At 41.1% G+C, this 25,180-nt stretch overlaps 1 protein-coding gene and 1 pseudogene across 1 annotated transcript in view; both read left to right on the top strand.

Moving 5' to 3' along the window:
• LOC128120553 (zinc finger protein 431-like) overlaps positions 1-15,178 on the top strand; it is a 54,156-nt gene extending 38,978 nt beyond the window's left edge. The window contains exons 2-4 of the mRNA XM_052754713.1: positions 681-807; positions 1,009-1,069; positions 2,209-15,178. Of these exons, the coding sequence (XP_052610673.1) occupies positions 681-807; positions 1,009-1,069; positions 2,209-3,421 (1,401 nt within the window). The 3' untranslated portion in view covers positions 3,422-15,178. The remainder of the gene's footprint in view (positions 1-680; positions 808-1,008; positions 1,070-2,208) is intronic.
• On the top strand, positions 14,538-16,081 carry LOC128120577 (glutathione peroxidase 2-like; annotated as a pseudogene).
• The last annotated feature ends 9,099 nt before the right edge of the window (positions 16,082-25,180 follow it).

Raw genomic sequence — 25,180 nt, 5'->3', positions numbered from 1 at the left:
ATCTGTCCTTTTGTAACTGTTTAAACACACAGGGCCTTTTAGTAAAACCTTATTGATGTTACCATTAAATTGGGGCACTTCAGGTTTCTGGAAGATGAATAAAAAACTGGTTGGTGTAAATGCATAAGTCTTTGGAGGAACTTCAGTTTAAACCTCTGAGTTCTTTCTATCATTTTATTTGTTTGACGGGTTTTTGCATGGGAGATAGGGTCTTAATATGTACTCCTGGCTGTCCTGGACCTGATTGCATAGACTAGGCTGGCATTCGACTCAGAGGCAGACATATCTACCTCTGCCTTCTGAATGCTGGGGTTAAAGGCATAAGCCAATACACCCAATTTGTCCATCTTATTTTTCTTTTCTTTTTTTAGTTAGTAATTGTTCATACAATTTTTCTCATGTATACTCTGTGCTGTTGATCTGTTTAGTTGTCTTTCTATGTTTGTTAATAGGCATTTCATTTGCAAGGTCATATCCCATTCAAAGGGTGCAGAAATGACAGAGGTGACTCTCATATTTGGTTTCCTTCTAAAGTGACTTGGTGATTACATTATAATGTCTATGTCATGGAATAAGAGTAGGGAGCACCAGAATTATATGACTATGTTGTCAAAGCAGTATACACTTATAATGTTGTCAATATCATGCTTTCTGTTGTACATATATATGGAATATTTTAGAATGCAGTGACCTATGATGATGTGCATGTCAACTTCACTTGGGAGGAGTGGACATTGCTGGATCCTTCCCAGAAGAATCTCTACAAAGATGTGATGCTAGAGACCTACAGTAACCTCACTAGTATAGGTAAGACTGAATTTTTCTTTGTGTTTTAAAATAAGAGGACAACTGTTCCTTGGTTATTGATGCTCTTTTATAATTTATTAAGAAAGAACAAGAATGAGGTGAAAAAAACTAGGCTGGCTTGTAAGGTTCACTGAAGATAGTAACTAAAATTTTGCACAGTTTTCAATAATATAACATACATTTTATGGTACTATATTTTAGGATACAGTTGGGAAGACCATAATATTGAAGAACATTGTCAAAGTTCTAGGAGACATAAAAGGTAATTTCCATGTGAAAGTTGATACAAATGTGCTACCAAGGAAATTGTAATGTGTCCTGGAGTTTTAAACAAAAGCAACAGTGTAAATAAGCACAGCTTAAAGTGTATCAACAATTATTAAATTCTCACAAAACCATATATCTCAATTTCAGGTAGGTGAATTGTATTTGCAAAGCATTCTTTTAAGAAATAAATCAAGGAAACAATGCCTTAACAGATATTACAGTTTGAATCATAGCACCATGAGAGCTATGCTGTAGAATGGCCAATCCATTTAGTTTCATACTACTCATATTACAAAAGGTTAATACAGTGAAGAGGTGATAAGTATATCTTCAAGACTTTCTAATGAATAAATAGTCCATAGTAAAGCTAGTGTAACTCATATATTGTTGTGACTGTGCTGTTTAGTGAGGGGGTAGTAAGAGTCAAGAGTCATGGAGCAGTTGTTGTGGAGAAACCTTAATCCCCATACCACAAATCTATGAGGATAGAAAGTCCAACTGTGAATTCAATGTAGAAACCTTTTATTGGTTATTCTTCCTTTACTAGTGTATATCCATATACACTATGGATAGAAGTCATATGAGCATAGGGATATGGAAAAATATAACATTCCTCTCTTAGAACAATTAGAAGATATGTGGCAGTCCCCAAATTGTATACTTGTTGAATTTGATTCATGTATACAAGTAATCAATTTTCCTGTTTCATTGTTAATACATCAACAAACTCACACTGCCAAAAATTCCTAAGTTCTACAACTGTGTAAGAACTTCTGTTTGTTGTAGTTACTTTAGAAAATGTAGTACAACTCACAATACAGGAAAATTTGTGAATGCAATAAGGGTGTTAAAGCTCTGATTTTTTCCCCATTCTCTTCAAATATGTGAATAATCCCATGTAGAAAAAGGATTCTGTAAATCAGAACCATGTAATAAAGGATCATAGGTATCTTCACATATGCAAAACAACCCTTAATGAAGGGGAACAACATAAGTGTAAACATAGTGATAAAACATTAAGATCTAATTCCTCATTACAATTTGACAAAATTGTAAAATTAATTCATACAGATATAAAGATTCAACAATATATTGAATGTTCTAATCCCTTTTCATGTGCCATTAACCCTGCAGGCATGAAAGAAGTCAAATTGGAAAGAAAACTTCAGTAAATACTCAATGGGTATTTGCCTTTGCATATTCCAGTACTCTTCAAATGCATGAAAGAGCACATACAAGAAAGAAACCCTATGAATGTAATCAACATGGTAAAGCCTTTGCATATAACAGAAGTCTTCAAATACACAGAAGAACATGCACTGAAGAGAAACCCTATGAATGTAATCAGTGTGGTAAAGCCTTTGATTGTCACAATTATCTTCAAAAGCATAAAAGAACACATACAGGAGAGAAACCCTATGAATGTAATCAATGTGGTAAAGGCTTTGGATGTGACAGTCATCTTCAAAGGCATAAAATAACACACACTGGAGAGAAACCTTATGAATGTAATCAGTGTGGTAAAACCTTTGCATGGCACAGTTATCTTCAAAAGCATAAAAGAACACATACTGGAGAGAAACCCTATGAATGTAATCAGTGTGGTAAAGGCTTTGGATGTGACAGTCACCTTCAAAGGCATAAAATAACACATACTGGAGAGAAACCCTATGAATGTAATCAGTGTGGTAAAGCCTTTGCATGGCATGGCAATCTTCAAATACATAAAAGAACACATACAGGAGAGAAACCCTATGAATGTAATCAGTGTGGTAAAGCCTTTGCACATCACAAAAGTCTTCAAATGCATAAAAGAACACACACTGGAGAGAAACCCTATGAATGCAGTCAATGTGGTAAAGACTTTGCACAACAAGGTCATCTTCTAATACACAATAAAACTCATACTGGAGAGAAAGCCTATGAATGTAATCAATGTGGTAAAGCCTTTACATGGCACAGTAAGCTTATAAAGCATAAAAGAACACATACTGGAGAGAAACCCTATGAATGTAATCAGTGCAGTAAAGCCTTTGCATGGCATAGTTATCTTCAAAAGCATAAAAGAACACATACAGGAGAGAAACCCTATGAATGTGATCAGTGTGGTAAAGCCTTTGCATGTCCCAAAGGTTTCCGGAGGCATAAAAGAACACATACTGGAGAGAAACCCTATGAATGTAATCAGTGTGGTAAAGCCTTTGCATGGCACAGTTATCTTCAAAAGCATAAAAGAACACATACTGGAGAGAAACCCTATGAATGTAATCAGTGTGGTAAAGCCTTTGCATGGCAGAGTTATCTTCAAAATCATGTGAAAAAATCATGTTGCAGAGAAACCCCATAAATATAGTCAGTGTGGTAAAGTTTTGCATTTTGTACAAGAGCATAACTTTTTGTGTGCAATCAATCTGTTAAAGCCTGTCCATATTACAATAGTCTTTGACTATCTGAAACAGATACTGAGGGCTTCTTATTATACATTATTTTGTAAGATCTTTAGCCAATACACAATCAGTTACACAAAAGTATGTATTCTGTAGAACAATATTTGACAGTGTCAACAATCTGTTCAAGCATTATGATGTCCATTTTTATATTGTTTGCACCAGAAAACTCATGGAAAAAAATGAATTCATGAATTTATGAAGCCCTATGTATAGGATAAAACAGCCAGCCAAAGAAACATACCCTGACCATGAAACCAGAGAGATTGAAAGACACACCCTTTGCGCCTGAAATCAGAGCCAAAAAGCACACCCTGATTCTGAAACCAGAGTCAAACACACTTTGTCCCTGAAACCAGAGCTAGTGAAATAAACACACTGAACCTGAAAAAAAAACACCCCAAAGTTTAAAAGCTGCCAGTGAAAGCAACACACTTTGGCTCTGAAATCAGAGCCAAAGAAACACATTCTACCCTTGACCAACTAAGTACAAAACCAACCAGTCCCTGAGCTTGAAACCAGCCAATCTCTAAGCATGAAATCCAGCCAATCTTTGAGCTTGTTCAAGCACTGTCACTGTTCAGTTGGTAACTGCCTTTCTCTACACTGGCAGAGGCAGCCACCCCTGGATTCTTCCCTCCCATATAAATCTCTTGAATGAGTTTTGGGTGAAGACTTTTCAATGAAGCAGATCAGAAACTATTGGATTGGAGCAGAGAAGCAACAGACACTTCTGTTGGCAAACTCCTTTAAAGGAGCAGAGCTGAAGTAACAATTTTTCACTGGGGACTGCTACATTTCTGCAGTAGTTTTCCCCTTACTTGAGTGAAGCAGAGAAGTAATAATTAGGGTTGGAGCTGAGATGAAATTGAGATCTCTGCTGGGAAACTTTCTAGTAGAGCAGAGCAGATAAGAAATTGACAACTCTGCTGAGAAACTCCCTTATAGGAGTGGAGAAGAGCAGCAATGGACATCTCTGCTAGGAAACTCTCTTAGCAGAGTGGAGCGGAGCATAGATGTAATGCCTCTCTTGGAGAGGAGTGGGATTACTACATCCTGTGGCGAGACCATTCCCCACTGGAATACAGCTTCAGGTATATCCTGACTTCCCAACAGTCAGGGTACCTTTCTCCTCACAGCTGTTGGTATCCAGGTATCTTCCCTTCATGGCAGTAGGTATAGCCTGACTTCTAACCATCAGGCTACCATTCTCTTTAGAGCTGTAGGTATCCAGCATATCCTCCTTTCATAGCTGTAGGTATAACCCGATTCTGACAGTCAGGGTACCTTTCCCTCCAGAGCTTTAACACTTGTACTATGAATTTAAATGATAATGTAACCCCTTTAGATTTTCTCTTCAATTACACAAAATAACTAATTCAGGTGTAAAACTTTATGGATTTGTATTAATTCCTTTTCCATTATTGGGATATAATGTCTAAGTCAACTTATAAATGAGTTTAATTTGGCCCTTGTTTCCAGAGGGATACAAGGTCACTATGAAAGTGACATGGCAACAAGTGTCAGACATGACAGCTAAAGCAGGATGCTAAGGAGTCACATCCTTAACCTTTAGCATGAAGCAGAGAGTGGGAACTGGAAATGGTCAAATTCTCTAAGCCTATCTCCAGTGACATATTTCCTCCAGCAGGGCAGCATCTCCTAAATATTCCCAAATAAAACCACCAACTTAGAAGGATTGATTTCTCAGACTTCATGACTAAGTGCTTGCTTTTTTTTTATGTGAATGAATTCATGGTGAAGGAAAAACTCTAAGCCATTAGATGCCTCAATACCTGTGTTACAGGAATGAATGCTTACAAGAGAAAATCTTCCATGAATGAAAGACTGTTTGTTTAAAGAATTATTCTAATTCTATATGATATCAGTGTGTGTTTGTGTGGTTATGTGAATATGCATGCTCATTCCTGTGAACATTAGACCCTTGGATCTTCTTGTAGCAGAAATTACAGGAAGTTGTCAAAAATTGAACTTTGGTCCTGGGAGTGAACATTTCTTAACTGCCAAGCCATGTCTCTAGTACTGTAAATATTGTAAAGCCTATTTGTATTATCTTGAAGTCAGGAAATAGGGACAAACTCATACAACAGAACAACCCTGTTCACATAAATGATTTAGTAAAGACTTTAGACATCACAATTGTTTTCAGCTTCAAGGGAAAAAAATCATGTTTCATTTATTTTTCATCATAGCCTTGAAGGACTAAATTATCATGTTCACTCAAGACTGATGGTGGAGATCACTGCCTTGTTGTTTCCATTTTTGAAAGATTTGATGTAGATACTAAAGTGTGCTCTATGTGTGGCAGATCCATTTAGTGAAGTTTATTTTGTGGTCATTATATTCCTTTTATGGCTTTTTTTCACCTTCTATTGTGCTTTTACTTAGTGATAGGTACTTTTCTGCTGTAATGTATAGAATGGTATCACCATCATCTAAGTCATCCATTGTTTTCTTAAATGTCAGGCAGTGTGTGATCATACTTTTCAAGTAAGGGTATCTGTGAAATGGTTGTTGTTCTTGGTTTTGTTTTGCATATTTTCACAAATTCCCCTGAGATTTTTGTTGTTTGTTATTCAGCTTGGCTTGGATGTCAGTAATGATTCAGGAATACATTTGAACTCATGATACTCATATGTCTGCCTCCTGAGAACAAGTCCAAGGGTTGATGATGTATTACCAACATGTGCTGTTTTGTCAACACAATTTAACAATGCTAATGTTAAAATGCTTAATATAAGAGAATATAAGAAACATTAAATACCTCATATGTATATTCAAAGCAGTATTTTCATTTATCTGGTAAATTTGTAATAAAGTAGGATAATCTGCCATCAATTGTGTATTTCATACTATACCTTGATGTTCTACAGATACACACACACACACATACACACAAAATGTGTGTGTATGTGTGTATGTGGTATATATTTTTGTACCCTAATAAAATTTTCCTGAAGATCAGAGAGCAGAACAAGCCACTATATTAAACATAGAAGTCAGGCAGTGGTAGCACACACCTTTAATCCTTGCTTTTGGGAGGCAGCAATCCTTCTGGATCTCTGTGGGTGCAAATCCACCCTGGACTACATGAGATTGATTCAGTCTAGAAAAGAAACAGATCTAGGCAGTGGTGGCATACACCTTTAATGCCAGTACTTGGGAATCACATGCCTTTAATCCCTGCACTGTAGATATAACCAACCTTCTTATTAAATAAGAAACACAGAACCAATGCAAAGAAGAAAGCCAAGAGGTCAGAGCTAAGAGCTAAAACCTTACCCTTCCTCCTGCGGTGGTCCTACCTCTCCGAATCAGAGCTACTTTCTGTGTTAAAGTCCTTATATAGAATTTCTGTTCTGCCTTCTCATTGGTTGTAAACCCAACCACATGACCACCTCGTCACGGCCTGTCTGTATAGACCTCCAGGTTTTCCATGATTGGTATTGAGATTAAAGGCATGTGTATCCAATGATGGCTGTATCCCTGAACACACAGACTTACCTAGGTCTGCCTACCAAGTGCTGGGATTACAAGCGTACACCACCACTGCCCTGCTTTCCTATGGCTTGCTAATAGCTCTGACCCTGGGCAACTTTATTTATTAACATACAAATAACATTGTAATACAAATAAAATATCACCATAGTTAAAAGCATAAGAGAATGAACTGAGGGGCTGGAGAGATGGTTCAGAGGTTAAGAGCACTGATTGCTCTTCTAGAGGTCCTAAGTTCAATTCCCAGCAACCACATGGTGGCTCACAACCATCTGTAATGAGATCTGGTGCCCTCTTCTGGCCTGCAGGGATACATGCAGGCAGAACATTGTATACACAATAAACAAATCTTAAAAAAAAAAAAAAAAGAATGAACTGAGCCAGGCCCACCATCTGAGTCTGCAGAAAAAATCTAGTCCAATGTCAAAAATCTGAATTGCAGTGACAATGACTTTCTCACACTTTTCTTTCAAAAGATAAAAGTTTGTATCAGATTTTTAATGCTATGAAACTACAAACTTTTAAATAATGCAGTTTTAAAATTCTTTGAGAATTTCATCCATGCATACAGTGTATTTTGATCATATTCTCCTTCATTTCTCCTAGATGGTTCCTGATCCACTCTCTTAATTCCAACATTACTAAATCCATGCCCATTGTTTTGTTTTAAATCATCTATCTAGGGCAACACTGCATGCCCATATGCTCATGTGTTAGAGCCATCACTAAGTTTGCTCAAACTACCTGGCATCAGCACCCTAAAGTAAAATGATTCTTCCTCCTCCAAAGCCATCAACTGCCACCAGCTTCTCTGCAGTAGTCCTGTCATGCCCAGAAGATCCTGTTTTATTCCAAGCTTCATAATATGCTACAAGCACATCAGAAATATCAAACATGACATAAAATATAATTAAGTGTTGACAAGAATTCTAAAGAAAATGTTAATGTTCTTAATTTGACTGATTCTATTCCCACATGAATTATAATTAAATGAATCAAGGCAGTACTGTATCATGAATCTGGTTGTTGTTTTTTATACTTGAGAATGCTTCAGGTAATTTCTTCTATCTATACAATTTCTAAAACACACAGCCAGAAGCTGAACATGACAAAAGATCATTGAAAACTGAACTGAGGCTATATTCATATTCTTGATATTCAGATAACCATGATTGCATTTGGTAATTGAAAACTGGTCTGCCTGATATTTGGGACATAACTTTCAGTTTACCTCAGTTCTTCTCTTACACATTAACATAGAGAATTACAGTAGATTCGGTGACGTAAACAGTGTGTTCACTCCAGAGCTGAATGCTGCCATCTACAGCCCGATGAATAAGGGTAGAAAGAGAGCTCTAAGGGCATCCTCATCAGAATAGCATTGTCCTTGCTGACTGCCTGAATTTAGAATTAAGTGGATAGTCTAGGCATCAAGGTAATTGTACCTATCAATATTCAGACTCTATTGGATTCTTGTCTGGATTGTTTTACTGATTTTGTTTCTCGTAATTTTCCATGTATATGCATATATGAGTACATATATATGTTTAATATACTTCCCATTTGCTTCAGTAATTCTTTTCTATTTCTTTTTTCAGAAACATGGTCAAACGATGTTGTTTTTTTTTCTTACAAGATATTAGGGACTTGAACTTAATATACAAATATCATATCAAATGTGAACATTTTTCTCAAAGAAGGATCCCATTGTATTATTTTTTAAACTCCCAGGATGATGTGTTATGACAATCACCAAAGCATTAACAAATAAAGACTTTTCTCACATATTGTCAGAGTTCCTCCCATATTTCATTTTCCTTATTCTGACTTTTCTCGGTTAACATTCTGGAATGACCCACCTCATTCTGACCTTTCAACTGCAGGCACTTCCGCATTTCATTTCATCAACTTGCTGCATCTCCTCTTTCCTTAAAGAATTCCAGACTAATCATTGATTAGGGTGTCCTTGTGCTGATGAGCTCAATGCTAGGAAACCCCCTACTAAGTCTGTTGTCTTTATAAAAACAACATCCCCCAAAGACAAACACGATCAGTCCAACACATTCTAGGAAAGTCTATGAGATGGCATCAGACATTGGTAGTCTTAAATCTTCCATTTCCCTCTGACTTTTCTCTAAAGTATGTCCTTAAAAGTCAGGCGATGGGAATTTAGCTCAGTGGTAGAGTGCTTGTCTAGCAAGCACAAAGCCTTGGGCTTGGTCCTCAGCTCTGAAAAAAAAAGTGGTCTAAATTTTATCTTCAGAGTATCTAGCCTGTTGCATATTCCCTACCCAGAGACTCTTGTCTCTCCATTACAATAATCCGTATCACCATGCTAGAACTCAACTTGTTTTGTCACAACCTTTCTGTATCATATGCTGTATCCATGATTCCTTGTTCCTTTCTAGAGTTCTACACAAAACCTGAAATGTTTATTTAAAAAGATTCTTGGGGGACTAGAATGCCAGGGCTGCCTCAATGACCAGTATTTGTCCCATCTCACCTCACATATCAGCCTAAAGTAAAAGTGGGACCACTGAGAGACAATTGGAACAGAACTAAATTTGAGGGCTATTTCTGGGAACCAGACGTCCTAGAATGGTTCAGATTCAAAGGCCTACAGATGCTGAAAGAAAAATTCTGAGTTCTTCACCCAAGGAACACAAACAATAATAGGTCCAGCCTATATTGTTTACTCCCAGGGTCCATGGAAGAGTCTAACAACCAGTTGAGGATTCTAGCTGGAGGGATATTAAATTAATCTAAGCACACTGAGTCCTTTAGTCCATTCACTTTATTCTTCTAAGTCAATTCTATCTACAGAGTTTCTTTTCTGCTCTCTTACTTAGCTCCTCTCAGTCCCTCCTGCTCTCGGTCCCTTCTGCTGTTCTCTCATCATTCTACCTAGTTCTTTCCATCTCTGTCCTCATCTTTGGTTTTCTCAATCAATTCTCTCTAGTGCTGAGAACCAGTATATATACATATGCAGTAATTCTTTGGCAAAGCAATTCGAGGCTTGAAGTTTTCAGGGTCGCAGAAAGAGGTGATAATGATCCACACATAAAGCAATTAATTGTCAGCATCCAATTACAATCCAAAAGGGGAGTGACTAAAGGGGAGTTCTCTGGTAGGGTCAACTAAAGGCCAAGATCAATTAGGGCATTTATGTGCTCAAACTATAATCTAGAAATGGCTAGGTAGAATGTTAGGGGTCAACAAGTCACAAGAAAGTAAACTGTTTTTGGCGCCACTTTTCCCACTTGTCCTGGCTGCAGCTGCTTTCTGACAGGGAGGGGGACATATGCTAGCTAGGTGGCTAAGCAACCTATGTCAGAGGTGTAGTATTTGGTTAGTAAAAGCACTTTCACTCAGAGTAATTGCTGAGAAGAAAATCTAGGAATAGTACCTGGCTGAGGAGGAATAAAAACTTAACTTGCACAAGAAAGAATCTTGGCACCTATCACCTGCCTGGCCTTGTAGGCAATCTCCTTGGGTCAGTGGGAAGTAACTGCCTTAACTCAGTAACTAGTAAATGGCTAAAACATCATCTTAGGAATGTGAGCAGTAAATCTCTTAAATTAGTGTCTTGTGTAAATAAGCTGGGGTGAAGGTAAGGGATTGAGGATTTAATTGGTAGTGGTTCTTTTCTCTATCTGTGGGTGAGATGAGCTCATGTTTATCTATGTGCAGTTTTGTCCTTGGAAAAAGGTATCTTTGCTGAAATACTTTTGTCTGGAGAATGGCCCTGGCCAGATATATGTTAATGAAAAATAAATGCAGCTGGGGACAGTTATCCAATTACCCCAAATATACAGGGAAAGTTGTGCCCAAGATTAAGATGCAATCTTGAGATTACATATACACGTAACATGGAGATGCATGGTAAATGGGGAGACTCATAGCTGTTACTGCACAAGAAGTTTACAACCAGAGACAACCAGTTCATTCAAAAGGCAGTAACTCCATAACGCCTTGCATGATGGTTTCCTCTAACAGAACCCTTAGTTCTGATAGGTTGACCTTGTGAACACTAGTTGTCACTGCTGTATACTCTCATGGATTTTCGCTACCAGTGGCTCTCAATACCCATCTATTGATTCAAGGTTTGGGTCATCATATTCTTTCTAGAAATTGTTTGCTCAGTGACTCCAACCAGACCTGTCCAGCACTAGTCACATCTTTACTAACAACCTCATAGCTTGAGTGAGTTCTATTGACACTCTGGGGGAAATCTTCATAACTGCCTTAAGTGTGACTTTTTTTTTGAACCCACCAATCTCTAAAAGTTGAGGATCTTCCCTGGGTGATTGTTCACTTCAGAGTTCTCTTCCCTAATACTCCCCATTATCTGACCTGATTTCTAAGCTTCATTTATTTCTCATCTTACTGATTATGGATCTTAAGGAGGGCAAAAGCCAACCTTGGACAGCGCATGGAAAGTGAGCTTTCAACTTCACTTAGATAAAGTTTCTAATGAAGCAGAGGGCTAGATTTCTGGCTTTGGAAGGAGGATCTACCTAAAGGCTTCCATTGTGACCACAGAGGATCTTGGAAATGGCACCTTGGTTTCAAGTCACTTTTGGGTGAAGTCTGTAGCAGGGATGTAATAACTACACCATGTGACATCAGCACATGGACATTCTACTGTCTCCTGGAGAGCCCTGGCATTCACTATGATGTCACCAGTGTTGTGGCAACAGCAACATCCTTGGGACATTCGTTCAGTGTCTCGTGTTTCACCTACAGACATGCTGACTAGACTGAACAGGATTCTTGGGAGACAGGATGGCGAGCACAGGGAGATCAGAGGAAGGCAGAAGGATGATCACCTTCAGTCTCCATGTCACACATCAAAAAATAAATGGTTCTGGGGAAAGCGCAGTGAGTCCTGGGCAAGGGATGGGGAGCTTCCTGAAGGAGGAAGGCTTCAGCTGATCTTTTCAGGAGTGGGGCTAAGGAGGGGAGAGTTTCTGAGAAGCAATGGGCCTATCCTGGTCCTCTGAGTTCTTCAAGAGAACACAAGTGTGTTCTTCGACAGAGTGCTTGTAGATTTTGTGTTGACAAACTTGGTGGAGCAGTCCTACTTGAGGCTCTTATGCTGATGGCATTTACTGACACAGACTAAGACTTTTCGGCTTTAGACACAGTAGTGGGAAGTTTCTTGCTTGTTGCAAGACTCTCACTGTTGACATTTGGAAGCTTTCTAAATGAATTAATCTTAGACTGAACAGCCTGGCCATGATAACAGCCAAGCACTCCTTTTTTAGGCATGTTAGCATCCTGTTGGTGCTTTTCTGCAGTTGATTACATCTTTTTACTGTCTTTAAGGTGACATGCCTGGTCTGATGTCATAGTCTGTCCTTGGAAATCATCTGTAGTTGATGATAATTGCACAGCTTGAGTATTATCCTTCAAGTTGTGTATTTCTGAATTGGTTACATCATCAGCTTTTGATGGAATGCAGTTTTTTCAATTGTGTTTCTAATATTTTCTTCATCAGCCTATAAGAGTTAAGAGGTCTCAGTGTTTCAGAATTTATTTCTTCATAATGAATGCAGAAAAGGTCTGAGTGCTAAACACATACCTTACCATTTCTGTTTTGAGTTTCAGAACTCTCTTCCCTTCTTGGACCTGATCTTCAGATGTCATCACTTCCTGATCTCTATTAATTAAAAAATTAATTAGTTCTGTTTGAAGGAGATTTATTTTAGGGAAGGGGAGGGAGCTTTGTGTACAAACTAAGCAAATGCTCTACCACTGAGCTACAGTCAAGATCCCACATTTTAAAATTTTAATTTGAGTCAAGAAGTGAAATAAGATTTGTGTAGTTAATGGAGTAGACAAGATTCTGCTGTGGGATGGTCTGTATGGCAAATGTGTTGCTGATTGGTCAATAAATAAAACACTGATTGGCCATTGGCTAGGCAGGAAGTATAGGCGGGACAAGGAGGAGAATAAAGCTGGGAAGTGGAAGGCTGAGTCAGAGAGACACTGCCAGCCGCCACAATGACAAACAGCATGTGAAGATGCCGGTAAGCCATGAGCCATGTGGCAAGGTATAGATTAATGGAAATGGATTAATTTAAGCTGTAAGAACAGTTAGCAAGAAGCCTGCCATGGCCATACAGTTTGTAACCAATATAAGTCTCTGTGTTTACTTGGTCGGGTCTGAGCGGCTGTGGGACTGGTGGGTGACAGAGATTTGTCCTGACTGTGGGCCAGGCAGGAAAACTCTAGCTACAAGATTCTTTTAAACTCTTAGCTCAAATTTTTTTTCAGCTATAGACCTGTACAGTATCTGATGATCCCTTAGCAAATACATGCAAAATCAAGAAAAGAAATTAAATATTGTCAATTAGACATTCCAGTAATTCTAAAACAGATTCACAAATTCAGAGAGTATGCTAAAATGTGGGGACATTGTTATCTGGTAGAACTGACAAAATCTGGTATTTTAGAGCTAATGAAACTAACAACTGCAGAGGAAGATTATCACCCTCCAACTCTGCTTTTCTATTGGATAAAGTCCACCTAGGCAGAGGGCCACCTGCTGTCCTCCAAGTCACAGATTCAAATATTAGGTCACACCTAAAAGATTTTCTTCTTGTATTTTGTTAGTTTTTGTTTTTTGAGACAGGGTTTCTGTGTAGCCCTGGCTGTCCTAGAGCTTACTCTGGAGACCAATCTGCCCCCCCACTCAGAGTTGAGACAGCCCTCTGCCTCTGAGTCCTGGGATTAAAGGCATGTGCCACCCTGTGGGTCGTTTACCCAACCACCCCCACAGTTCCCCCGGAGTTTTCTTGAGTGCGAGCAGCAGGAAATATTAGATAGAAGGATTTATTGCGGAGAATATCATGGAGATAAACAGATAGAAAATAAAGGATAGCCTCGAGAGGGCCTGGAACCTATTCCAACGGGCCCCGACTGTCTCTGCCCCAGGGTATTTATAGAGATGCCAAGGGGTAGAGCAAAAGACCTCCTCCCCCAGCACAGCCAAGTGCAGACCATCCCAGACACCTGCACTTAGGCCCGTGGTCTAATCATCCTCTATGCGGACCTGCTGGGTAAAGCCACAAGGAACCCGAGAACGGGCTCCCACACCACCCAAGCCTGTCCTTAAAGATTCTCTTACTGCAACATCTAGGCTACTGTTTGACCAAACAACTGGGCATTGTAACCCCAAAAGACATAGGAAATTACCCATCACAGCTGCAGTGGTACCATTCTATGATCCTTTGAGACAGAAGGAATTCAAGTTTGAGGCCAGGGTGTTTAGAATGCAGATTTTCAAAACCAAACACTGACTTCAGTATGGCTCCTAAGTCAGTATCTCAGTACATATACAATACACTTTTCTTTAAAACTGTTTTCTCTTGGACCTGTGAGATGGCTCAGCAGATGCCGCTGCTTGTCACCAAGCCTGACTACCTCAGTTTCATTCACAGAGTACACATGCCTGAAGGTTACTGTGGTCTGCATATGTGTACCATATCTTGCATGCACCTGCACAAATGGGTAAGCAAGTGAATATACACAGAGAATAAACATTTAAAGGAATTGTAATTGTTGCCCTTGAAGAGTTTGAACAGATATAGAAAATGATGATCTAGTGCATCATCCACATAAAGTAGCCTCAGGTACTAATCAAGGTGTGTTGAAAGTGCTAACACACACCAGACTTTTTGAAGACTTGATAACAAAAGAGAAGGTTAAGTGCCATAGTGCCTTTTCTTTTTTTTGGTGCTTCAGTGGCGACATTCTCCTCCTGGAATACATGTCCAGGCCTCTTAGTGCTTTTAAATATCACATTAAAGTAATAATATCTGGAATCATAACTGTATTGCTGTTATAATTCATTTTGTTTAACATTAAAATGGTTAGGAGGAAAGTAAAAATTACAAATGTGGCACATGTTATGTTCTTAGTGGACAACTCTAATGTATTCTGAGAACTGAATTGAACTTGACCTCTCCTGGATATCTGATATTCTTGTTTGTGTTGAAACATTTATTTTTTGTATTAACAGATATTCCTTGAGTTTTTGTTTTCTTTGTTCTATATAGTAAGGAGTAACAAATTCAACTCTAGTTAAAACATCAAATATGGTTGAATAAAAAATTATTTTACTTGGAAAATTATTTTGATACAGTATTGTCTATAATGATGTGAAAGTAATTCAAATGAATAGAATTAGTGTTATAAAGTGTTTGCTATTGTATTTGCTTGTGAGACAGTGAATCACACAAAGTAGAATTTAGCTAAGCCAGCACTGCCTCCAGAAATACTCCCCAGGTAAGTGAGGCTAACCAGGCAGGTTAGAGGTAAGATTGAAGATGCTAGGATGTAAATGTTTATTCACTAGAATTGACCAGCCTTTTGGCTCTAGTCACATAACAAAGAACATTTCCTCTAACAGGCTGCTCAAGGTGGGTAGAGAGGGTCACAACCACCAAGTCCTGGTCTGCCATAAACGTCCTGTTAAAAACATAACTCTTGCTCAGTGCCATCAGCCTGGATAGAAGATAGACTTTAACACATTCTGAGGCAGGGCAGTGCTGATTGAGAATGTGGCATCACTCTGAGGAACAACCACCAGAGACTTCAACCAGCTCAATGAATTGCAATGTCGCTTCCCCAGGCGCCTGGTGGTTCTCGGCTTCCCTTGCAACCAATTTAGACATCAGGAGAACTGTCAGAACGAGGAGATCCTGAACAGCCTCAAGTATGTCCACCCTGGGGGTGGGTACCAGCCCACTTTCAGTCTTACCCAGAAGTGTGATGTCAATGGGCAGAATGAGCATCCTGTCTTTGCCTACCTGAAAGACAAGCTACCCTACCCTTATGATGACCCATTCTCCCTCATGACCGATCCCAAGCTCATCATGTGGAGTCCAGTGTGCCACTCAGATGTGGCCTGGAACTTTGAGAAGTTCCTCATAGGGCCAGAAGGGGAGTCATTCCGCCGCTATAGCTACACCTTCCAAACCATCAACATTGAGCCTGACATCAAACGTCTCCTCAAAGTTGCTATCTGTAGCTAGAGTTTTCCTGCCTGGCCCACAGTCAGGACAAATCTCTGTCACCTGCCAGTCCCACAGCCGCTCAGACCCGACCAAGTAAACACAGAGACTTATATTGGTTACAAACTGTATGGCCATGGCAGGCTTCTTGCTAACTGTTCTTACAGCTTACATTAATCCATTTCCATTAATCTATACCTTGCCACATGGCTCGTGGCTTACCGGCATCTTCACATGCTGTTTGTCACCGTGGAGGCTGGCAGTGTCTCTCTGACTCAGCCTTCCACTTCCCAGCTTTATTCTCCTCCTTGTCCCGCCTACACTTCCTGCCTAGCCAATGGCCAATCAGTGTTTTATTTATTGACTAATCAGCAACACATTTGCCATACAGAACATCCCACAGCAGCTATCTAGACGTGAGCTCTCGGCCTAGGTATCTCCCACTGTTTCCAGTCCCCAGGTATTCCTCAGGGCTCAGTGTACCCCCAGGAGACACTGAGGGACTGAAGCATCCCCTTCACTGAAGCACCTGGCCTCCCCCCGCCTGCCTGTTTCTTTTAGCTCCCTCAACACTCTTGAGTCCACTTGGGGCTCTAAGTCTGGGGTAGGCTCTGGGCCTTCACAGAATGATGGCACCTTCCTAAACCCTTATGGGAGATGTCTGAGAAGTTGTGAACACCCAGAGCCAGCCTGCTTTAGAGTCCAATAAAGGGCAGGTATGGAAAAAAAAAAACCATAACTCTTGCCAGGTGGGCAAGATGACCCTATGTAGCAGCTATTTGAAAAGAACAACACTGATGTGCTTAAGAAAGAATTTTGGCAATTATCTTTGCTGTGTCAATCTCCCATCTGCCCTAGTGGCCAGACAAAAAGTCTCCTGTCTCGGTTTAAATTCTTCAAAGTTTAACCTGGAGTCAAGATCTGAAGCAGACTTAGTAATTGAAAGCACATGTAAAATGCACAAGCCTAAAGGGTATATAAGCCAGTGGACACAGACTCCACCAGCTCTGAGTGGACCAAGAGGTGAGTCTTTGTTCTCCTAGATGATCAACCCATCTTCTATGTTTTAGGCCCAGAGGCACAACCAGTGCCCCCATCCCCCCACCCATTGGAGTCCCAGTTGCAGGCCACCAGGTAGGACTCCTACAGGCAGGCTGGACTACCACCTCCCTCACCAGACCCTGTAACCTACAAGCCCTGCCCCACCCCCCAAACCCACCCATCCTCCAAGGTCACAGCTGCTCCCTGAGACACAGGCTCTGCCAGCTAAGAGAGGACCAAGAGCTCCCATTGGAACATGAGTACCCACTGGACCTAAAGAGGCTCACTCAGACAGACACCATTTGCACTGAATGGAGAGAGATAAGTAGATGCCAGTCCAAAAAATATATTCAACAACATAAAAATCAATATGGCATCACCAGAACCTAGTGTTTCTACATCAGCAAACCTCAAAATCCCAACACAGAAGAAATCAGCCTTAAAAATGACTTTAAGATGATGATAGAGGCCTTTAAAGGGAAAAATTCCCTTAAAGAAATCAAGGAAAAGACAAACAAAAAATTGGGAGAAATCAATAAATCCCTTGAAGAAAACCAAGAAAAAGCAATCAAACAGGTGAAGGAAACAGTTCAAGACTTGAAAACTGAAATAGAGGCAATAAAGATGACACAAACAAGGAATGCTGGAAATGGAAAATCTGAGTAAATGAACAGTGTGATGGTATTCATGCTGAGCTGCACCTGGCCTCGCTCCAGAGAGTAGCACCTAGCCCTAATCCATCTTTTGGTTAGCAGACACCTTTCGTTACCTTGTTGCCCTCTATGTGAATCTAGTCTTGGAATCTCACAAGGAAACAAAGGCCTATGCTAAATTTGGTTCAGGAAACCCGGAAAACCGAGGTACCTGACAAATCAGAAATTTGCACTTGACATTGTATTTTTGGAAGCACCTTTCAGGTTGTTTTGAGCATATGGAAATTTACTGGCTGAACTGTACTGGAAAGAAATAAAACTGCCCTAGTGTGGGAGCCCATTTTCAGGTTCCTCGTGGCTTTACCCAGCAGGTCCGCATAGAGAGGATGATTGGACCAAGGGCCTGAGTGCAGGTGTCTGAGATGGTCTGCACTTGGCTGTGCTGGGGGAGGAGGTCTTTTGCTCCACCCCTTGGCATCTCTATAAATACCCTGGGGCAGAGACAGTTGGGGCCCATTGGAAAAGGGTTCCAGGCCCTCTCGAGGGTATCCTTTATTTTCTATCTGTTTATCTCCGCAATATTCTCCGCAATAGAAATCCTATCTAATATTTCCTGCTGCTCACACTCAAGAAAACTCTGGGGAGCTGTGGGGTTGGTGGGTAAATGCCCCACACCCTAGGTGAAGGGATAGTTCTTCAGTCCTTCAAGGCTGGACTCCCCTGCAGCCATGAAAGTCTAGATTCATTCTTAAGATGCCTCTGAGTCTTCATTCCACAGACCTGCATGAACCCACACACCCATGTAGTGACACTCAGTAACAGAACAGGAGCTACAGGTGCAAGCAAAACCAACAGAATGCAAGAGATGGGTGAGAGAATCTCTGGCATTGAATATATGATAGAGGAAACATTTGTCAGTCAAAGAAAACATTAAAGCCAACAAAGTCGTAACACAAAATGTCCAGGAAGTCTGAGACACCATGAAAAGACCAAACCTAAGAATGATAGGGATAGAAGAAGAATACCAGCTCAAAGGCACAGAGAATATATTCAACAAAATCATAGAAGAAAATTTTTATAACCTAAGGAAGGAAATGCCTATGAAGATACAAGAAGCTTACAGAACACTAAATAGACTGGACCCCCTCAAAATGTCCCCTTTCCACATAATAATCAAACCACTAAACATACAGAATAAAGAAAAAATATTAAGAGCTGCAAAGGAAAAAGGCCAAGTAACATAAAAAGGCAGACCCATGAGAATAACATTTGCCTTCTCAGTGGAGGCTCTGAAAGTCAAAAGGTCCTGGATAGACATGCAGACACTAAGAGACCATGGATGCAAACCCAGGCCATTATACCCAGCAAAACTCTCAATCACCATAGACAGAGGAAATAAAATATTCCACGACAAAACCAGATTTAAACAATATCTATCCACAAATCCAGCCCTACAGAAAGCACTAGAAGGAAAAATCCAACCTAAGGAAGTTAGATGCACCCATGAAAACACAGGCAATAGATAATCCCACACCAACAAATACCAAAGAAAGGAAACACTACCACCAAAAAAATAACAGGAATTAACAATCACTGGTCATTAAAATTCCTTATATCAGCCGGGCGGTGGTGGCGCATGCCTTTAATCCCAGCACTCGGGAGGCAGAGGCAGGAGGATCTCTGTGAGTTCGAGGCCAGCCTGGTCTACAAAGTGAGTTCCAGGAAAGGCGCACAACTACAGAGAAACCCTGTCTCGAAAAACCAACAAAAAAAAATTCCTTATATCAGTGGACTCAATTCACCTGTGGACTCAATTCACCTGTAAAAAGACACAGACTAACAGAATGGATACAAAAACAGGATCCATCCTTCTGCTGCATACAAGAAACACACCTCAACTTCAAAGACAGACACTGCCTCAAGTAAACGGCTGGGAACAGACTTTCCAATCAAATGGATTCAAGAAGCAAGCTGGTGTAGCTATCCTAATATCTAACAAAATAGACTTTAAGCTAAAAATCAAGAGATCAGGAAGGACTTTACATATTCACAGGAAAAATCCATCTAGATAAAGTCTCAATTCTGAACATTAATGCCCCAAATACAAAGGCACCCACATATGTAAAAGAAACATTACTAAAGCTTAAATTGCACATCAAACCCCACACACTAGTAGTGGGAGACTTCAACACCCCACTCTCACCAATGGAAAGGCCTGTCAGACAGAAACGTAACAGAGAAATAAGGAAACTAAAAAATATGACTGAAATGGACTTAATAGATATCTACAGAACATTCTGCCCCAACACAAAAGAATATACCTTCGTCTTGGCACCCCATGGAACCTTCTCTAAAATTGACCACATACCTGTTCACAAAGCAAATCTCAACAGATTTTTTAAAAATGGAATAACCTCCAGTATATTATCAGACCACCATGCATTAAAGTTAGATTTCAACAACAACAAAAATTACAGAAAGCCTACAATCTCATGGAAACTGAACAATGCTCAACTGAATCACCAATGGGTCAAGGAAGAAATAAATTAAAGATTTCCTAGAATTCAATGAAAATGAAATGTCTAACATACCCAAACATATGTGACACTATGAAAGCTGTGCTAAGAGGAAAATTCATAGCACTAAATGCCCACATAAGGAAGTTGGAGAAATCTCACACTATCGACTTAACACACCTGAAAGCCTAGAAGAAAAAAAAAGCAAACTCACCCAGGAGGAATAGATGCCAGGAAATAATCAATTTGAAAGCTGAAATCAATGAAATAGAAACAGTACAAAAAAAATTCAATGAAGCAAAGGGCTGGTTTTTTGAGACAATCAACAAGATAGACAAGGTCTTATCCAAATTAACCAAAAGACAGAGAGAGAGCATCCAAATTAACAAAATCAGAAATGAAAAGAAAGACAGACAATGAGGAAATCCAGTGAATCATCAGGTCATATTTCAAAAACCTGTACTCCACAAGATTGGATAATCTGAAAGAAATGGACGATTTTCTGGATAGGTACCACATACAAAAGTTAAATCAAGCTGTTTAAGTAGACCAATAACCACTAAGGAAATAGAAACAGTCATTAAAAGTCTCACAACCAAAAAGAGCCCAGGACCAGATAGTTTCAGCACAGAATTCTACCAGAATTTCAAAGAGCTAATTCCAATACTCTCCAAATTGTTCCACACAATAGAAGCAGAAGGAATGTTACCAAACTCTTTTTATGAGGCTAGAGTTACACTGATATACAAACCACACAAAGATTCAACAAAGAAAGAGAATTACAGACCAATCTCCCACATGAACATTAGTGCAAAATACTCAATAAAATATTGGCAAACTGAATCCAGGAGCACATCAAAAAAATTATCCACCATGACCAAGTAGGCTTCATCCCAGAGATGCAAGGATGGTTCAAAATATGAAAATCTGTCAAGTATAATACACCATATAAACTAACTGAAAAAAAATATGATCTCTTATTAGATGCAGAAAAAGCCTTTGACAAAATCCAGCACCCCAACAACAACCAAATGAAACTAGTGGGAAGTCATGAACTGTAGACCAATAGCTGTGGAGGAGCCTCCATGGGACTGGACTAGGCCTTCTGTATAGGCAAGACAGTAGTTTAGCTTTAACTGATTAGGGGTCCCCTAGCAGTGGGATCAGGATCCATCCCTGCTGCCTTAGGAGGCTTTTTGGAGCCCAGTACCTGGTGGGATACCTTACACAGCCATGGTTCTGAGAGAGGGGGTTGGGCCTGCCTCAACTGTATGTACCAGGCTCTGCTGACTCCCCAGGGGAGTCCTTGCCTTGGAGGAGGTGGGAACAGGGAGTAGTTTGGGTGGGGGATACTGGGAGGAGGGAGGAGAGGGGCACCTGTGGTTGGTATGTAAAATGAACAGAAAATTTCTTAATAATAAAAAAATTGATCCCCCCCCCCCCCCAAAAAAAAAGTTGCTACCTTTTAAGCCACAGCTGTCTGAATCAGTAACTGCAGTGTTTTGAATCGCAACTGCATCTTTGCCTCTAGCAGCAGTGGCTAGGCCACAAAGGCTGTAGCTAGAGGGAAATCTGTTCCCTAAGGCTCCAACTCTCTTAAACCTACAAAGGGAACTTAACTAAACCTCTCCCCCTCTAAAGAACTCAAGATTCAAAGGTTAAGGTGGAATTCTGTTCTTCAGAGCCTGAAGAGCAAGTAGCTCACCTCTTCTCCTTGATGGCATCCTCCAAAGAAGCCCTGGAGCTCATGCTTCTCCTCGCCCTCCTTATAAACTCTTTTTATTTATTTATTTATTTTTTAATTTTGTAATACAATTCAGTTCTACATATCAGCCACGGATTCCTTTGTTCTCCCCCTTCCCGTCCCCCTCACCTTCCCCCCAGCCCTCCCCTCATTCCCATCTCCTCCAGGGCAAAGCCTTCCCCACAGACTGAGTTCAACCTGGTAGACTCAGTCCAGGTAGGTCCAGTCCCCTCCTCCCAGGCTGAGCCAAGCAATCCTGCATAGGCCCCAGGTTTCAAACAGCCAACTCATGCAATGAGCACAGGACCCGGTCCCACTGCCTGGATGCCTCCCAAACAGATCAAGCCAATCAACTGTCTCACCCATTCGGAGGGCCTGATCCAGTGGGGACCCCTCAGCCATTGGTTCATAATTCATGTGTTTCCATTCATTTGGCTATTTGTCCCTGTGCTTTATCCAACCTTGGTCTCAACAATTCTCGCTCATATAAACCCTCCTCATTCTCGCTAATTGGACTCGCAGAGATCCACCCAGGGCCTAGTCATGGATCTCTGCATCCAGATCCCTCAGTAGTTGGATGAGGTTTCTAGCACGACAATTAGGGTGTTTGGCCATCCCATCACCAGAGTAGGTCAGTTCAGGCTGTCTCTCGATCATTGCCAGCAGTCTGTTGTGTGGGTATCTTTGTGGATTTCTGTAGGCCTCTCTAGCACTTTGCTTCTTCCTGTTCTCATGTGGTCTTCTTCATTTACCATGGTCTCTATTCCTTGTTCTCCCTCTCTGTTGTTGATCCAGCTGGGATCTCCCGCTCCCCCAAGCTCTCAGCTATGTTCATATCAGCATTGTTTGTAATAGCCAGAACATGGAAACAACCTAGATGCCCTTCAACTGAAGAATGGATAAACAAAATGTGGTACATATACACAATGGAATACTACTCAGCAGAGAAAAACAATGACATCATGAAGTTTGCAGACAAATGGATGGATCTAGAAAAAATCATCCTGAGTGAGGTAACCCAGACTCAGAAAGACAAACATGGTATGTACTCACTCATAGCAGGATACTAGATGTGGAACAAGGCTGACTTGTCTGCTACTCACATCATCAGGGAGGCTACCTGGAAAACAGGACCCCAAGAAAGACACGGGGATCGCCCAATGACAGAGAAATGGAATGAGATCTACATGAACAGCCTGAACATGAGTGAGGGTAGTGAAAGGTGAGGGTCGAGGGAAAGAGAGCTTGGGGGAGCGGGAGATCCCTCCTTATAAACTCTTTCTCACCGGCTCCTCCTACCACGTCCAGTCAGCCAGTTGCTGATGCAGCCTCCTGATCGCAGGTGAATTATATTTAATCAAACACATCTTTGCATCGTTAAACAAACGTTCCAGAGCATAAACAAAAGTAACACACCTTGAAATAATATTCTACAACAGGCTGTTGTCCAAAAGCCAGACAAGCACTATTAAAAAGCTTTTCCATCATTACTCTCTAAGTGTGCAGGGTTATTTCTGCAACACATGTGGAGGCTTCAGTGAGATGTCCTTCTACAGCAGCCCCTTGTGTTGCTGGAAAGGCTGCTCAAAGGGCAGGAGGAGTCCTGCAAGAGGAGGAGTGCCCCCTGACCATTTCTAGCACTTCCTCTGCAGGCCACTGCAGACTATCCAGTCAGGGACTAGGAAAATTCACCAGGAAACCTGCAGGACAGGGAAAGATTTCAAGACTGGCCCACCCTGTGGGTGGAAGAGGAAGCCCTAAGGAAGCTTACTAGTAAAAGTGAGAGTCAGGCTTCCCATAAAGACAAGCAGGCCATGGGACCTGGATTTATCCCGGGTGTATGAACTGGCTTTGTGGAGTCCATTCCCTGTGGAGGGGTATCCTGCTCAGCCTTGATGCAGCAGCGAGGGCCTTGAGCCTGCCTCAACTTGATATGCCAGACTTTGTTGACTCCCCAGGAGGCCTTACCCTCTCTGAGGAGTGGATGGGGGTGGGGTGGAGGAAGTTGGGGGTGAGCAGGAGAAGGGGAGGGAGGTGGAACTGTGGTTGGTGTGTAAAATGAAAAAAAAAATTAAATAAAATTAAAAAATAAAAGAAACAACGGAGAAAGTCAAAGGTGGTGCACTCATTTAATCCCAGCACTCAGCACTCGGGAGGCAGAGGCAGGTGGATCTCTGTGAGTTTGAGGCCAGCCTGGTCTACAGAGTTCCAGGACAGGCTCCAAAGCTACAAAGAGAAACCCTGTCTCAAAAACAAAAAAAAAAAAAAAAAAAAAAAAAGAAAGGGAGGGAGGGAGGGAAGGAAGGAGGGACTATTGTAACCTTGGAATGAATGTGTGAGCGAAGGTGCTGCCTGTCCATCTGCCAGGAGAACTCTCTGGTGTGTTGCAGAGATCCCCTCCTGGGGGCCAGGAAGAACTTTGAGAAAATTAGCAGCATATTCAGCTGGACTGAGCCAGATAAACCGGATTGCAAACTCCCTTGCACCCCTGAAGCCTGCATCATCTGTGCCCCGAGATGGGAGGTTCTGGCTTCTCTGTTTCTGTCTGTCTGTCTCCCCCACCCCCCATCCCCACACACAGTCCAGTTAAGACTTGGGGCTCCTTCCATAAGCAGGAAGGAGTTTTGAATCTTGTTCAGTACAAGAAAATGGCTCTGGTACCTCTAAACAGCAAAGAACACTTCTCTGGCAGGGCACGGGTGGGCCATATACTCTCCATTGAGCCCTGCCTGGGCTAAAGTGGCTGCTGGAACCACTGGAGCAGTAGTTATAGTTGCAGCAGGAGGCCCCCTTCCCTTCCTTAATCCTAGCCATAAACCCAGGCATCCTCGCCAGTCAGGCAGACCAGGGGCCCCACCTCAGAGTGGCCACAGGGTGCACAGCTAGTTTTTCTGGGAAGAGAACCCCTTAACTGTGCGTCTCTAGAGGGAGCCTGGAGACATGTTGTGCCGAGTCCAGTTGCTGGCTCTTTCCACGGAGTCTGTCTGTCCTTGGGACTCCTTTGCCTTAACCGCGTGGAAGAAGTCACTGTGTGCATCAGAAATATACTTCCAGTATATTTCATGGTAAAAAGATGCCTATAATAAAAACAGCTAATGGGAAACATACATGGGGAGGCTAAAAGGGACCTACTGTCTTAAATCTCCGTAGTAACTCCAGCAGCATA

The sequence above is a fragment of the Peromyscus californicus genome, unplaced genomic scaffold, assembly GCF_007827085.1.
Source record: "Peromyscus californicus insignis strain IS unplaced genomic scaffold, ASM782708v3 Scaffold_2__1_contigs__length_46816999, whole genome shotgun sequence".
NCBI classification, from domain to species: Eukaryota; Metazoa; Chordata; class Mammalia; order Rodentia; family Cricetidae; genus Peromyscus; species Peromyscus californicus.
Note: the sequence above shows the minus strand (reverse complement) of the source record. Positions and strands in the feature narration are given on the sequence as shown.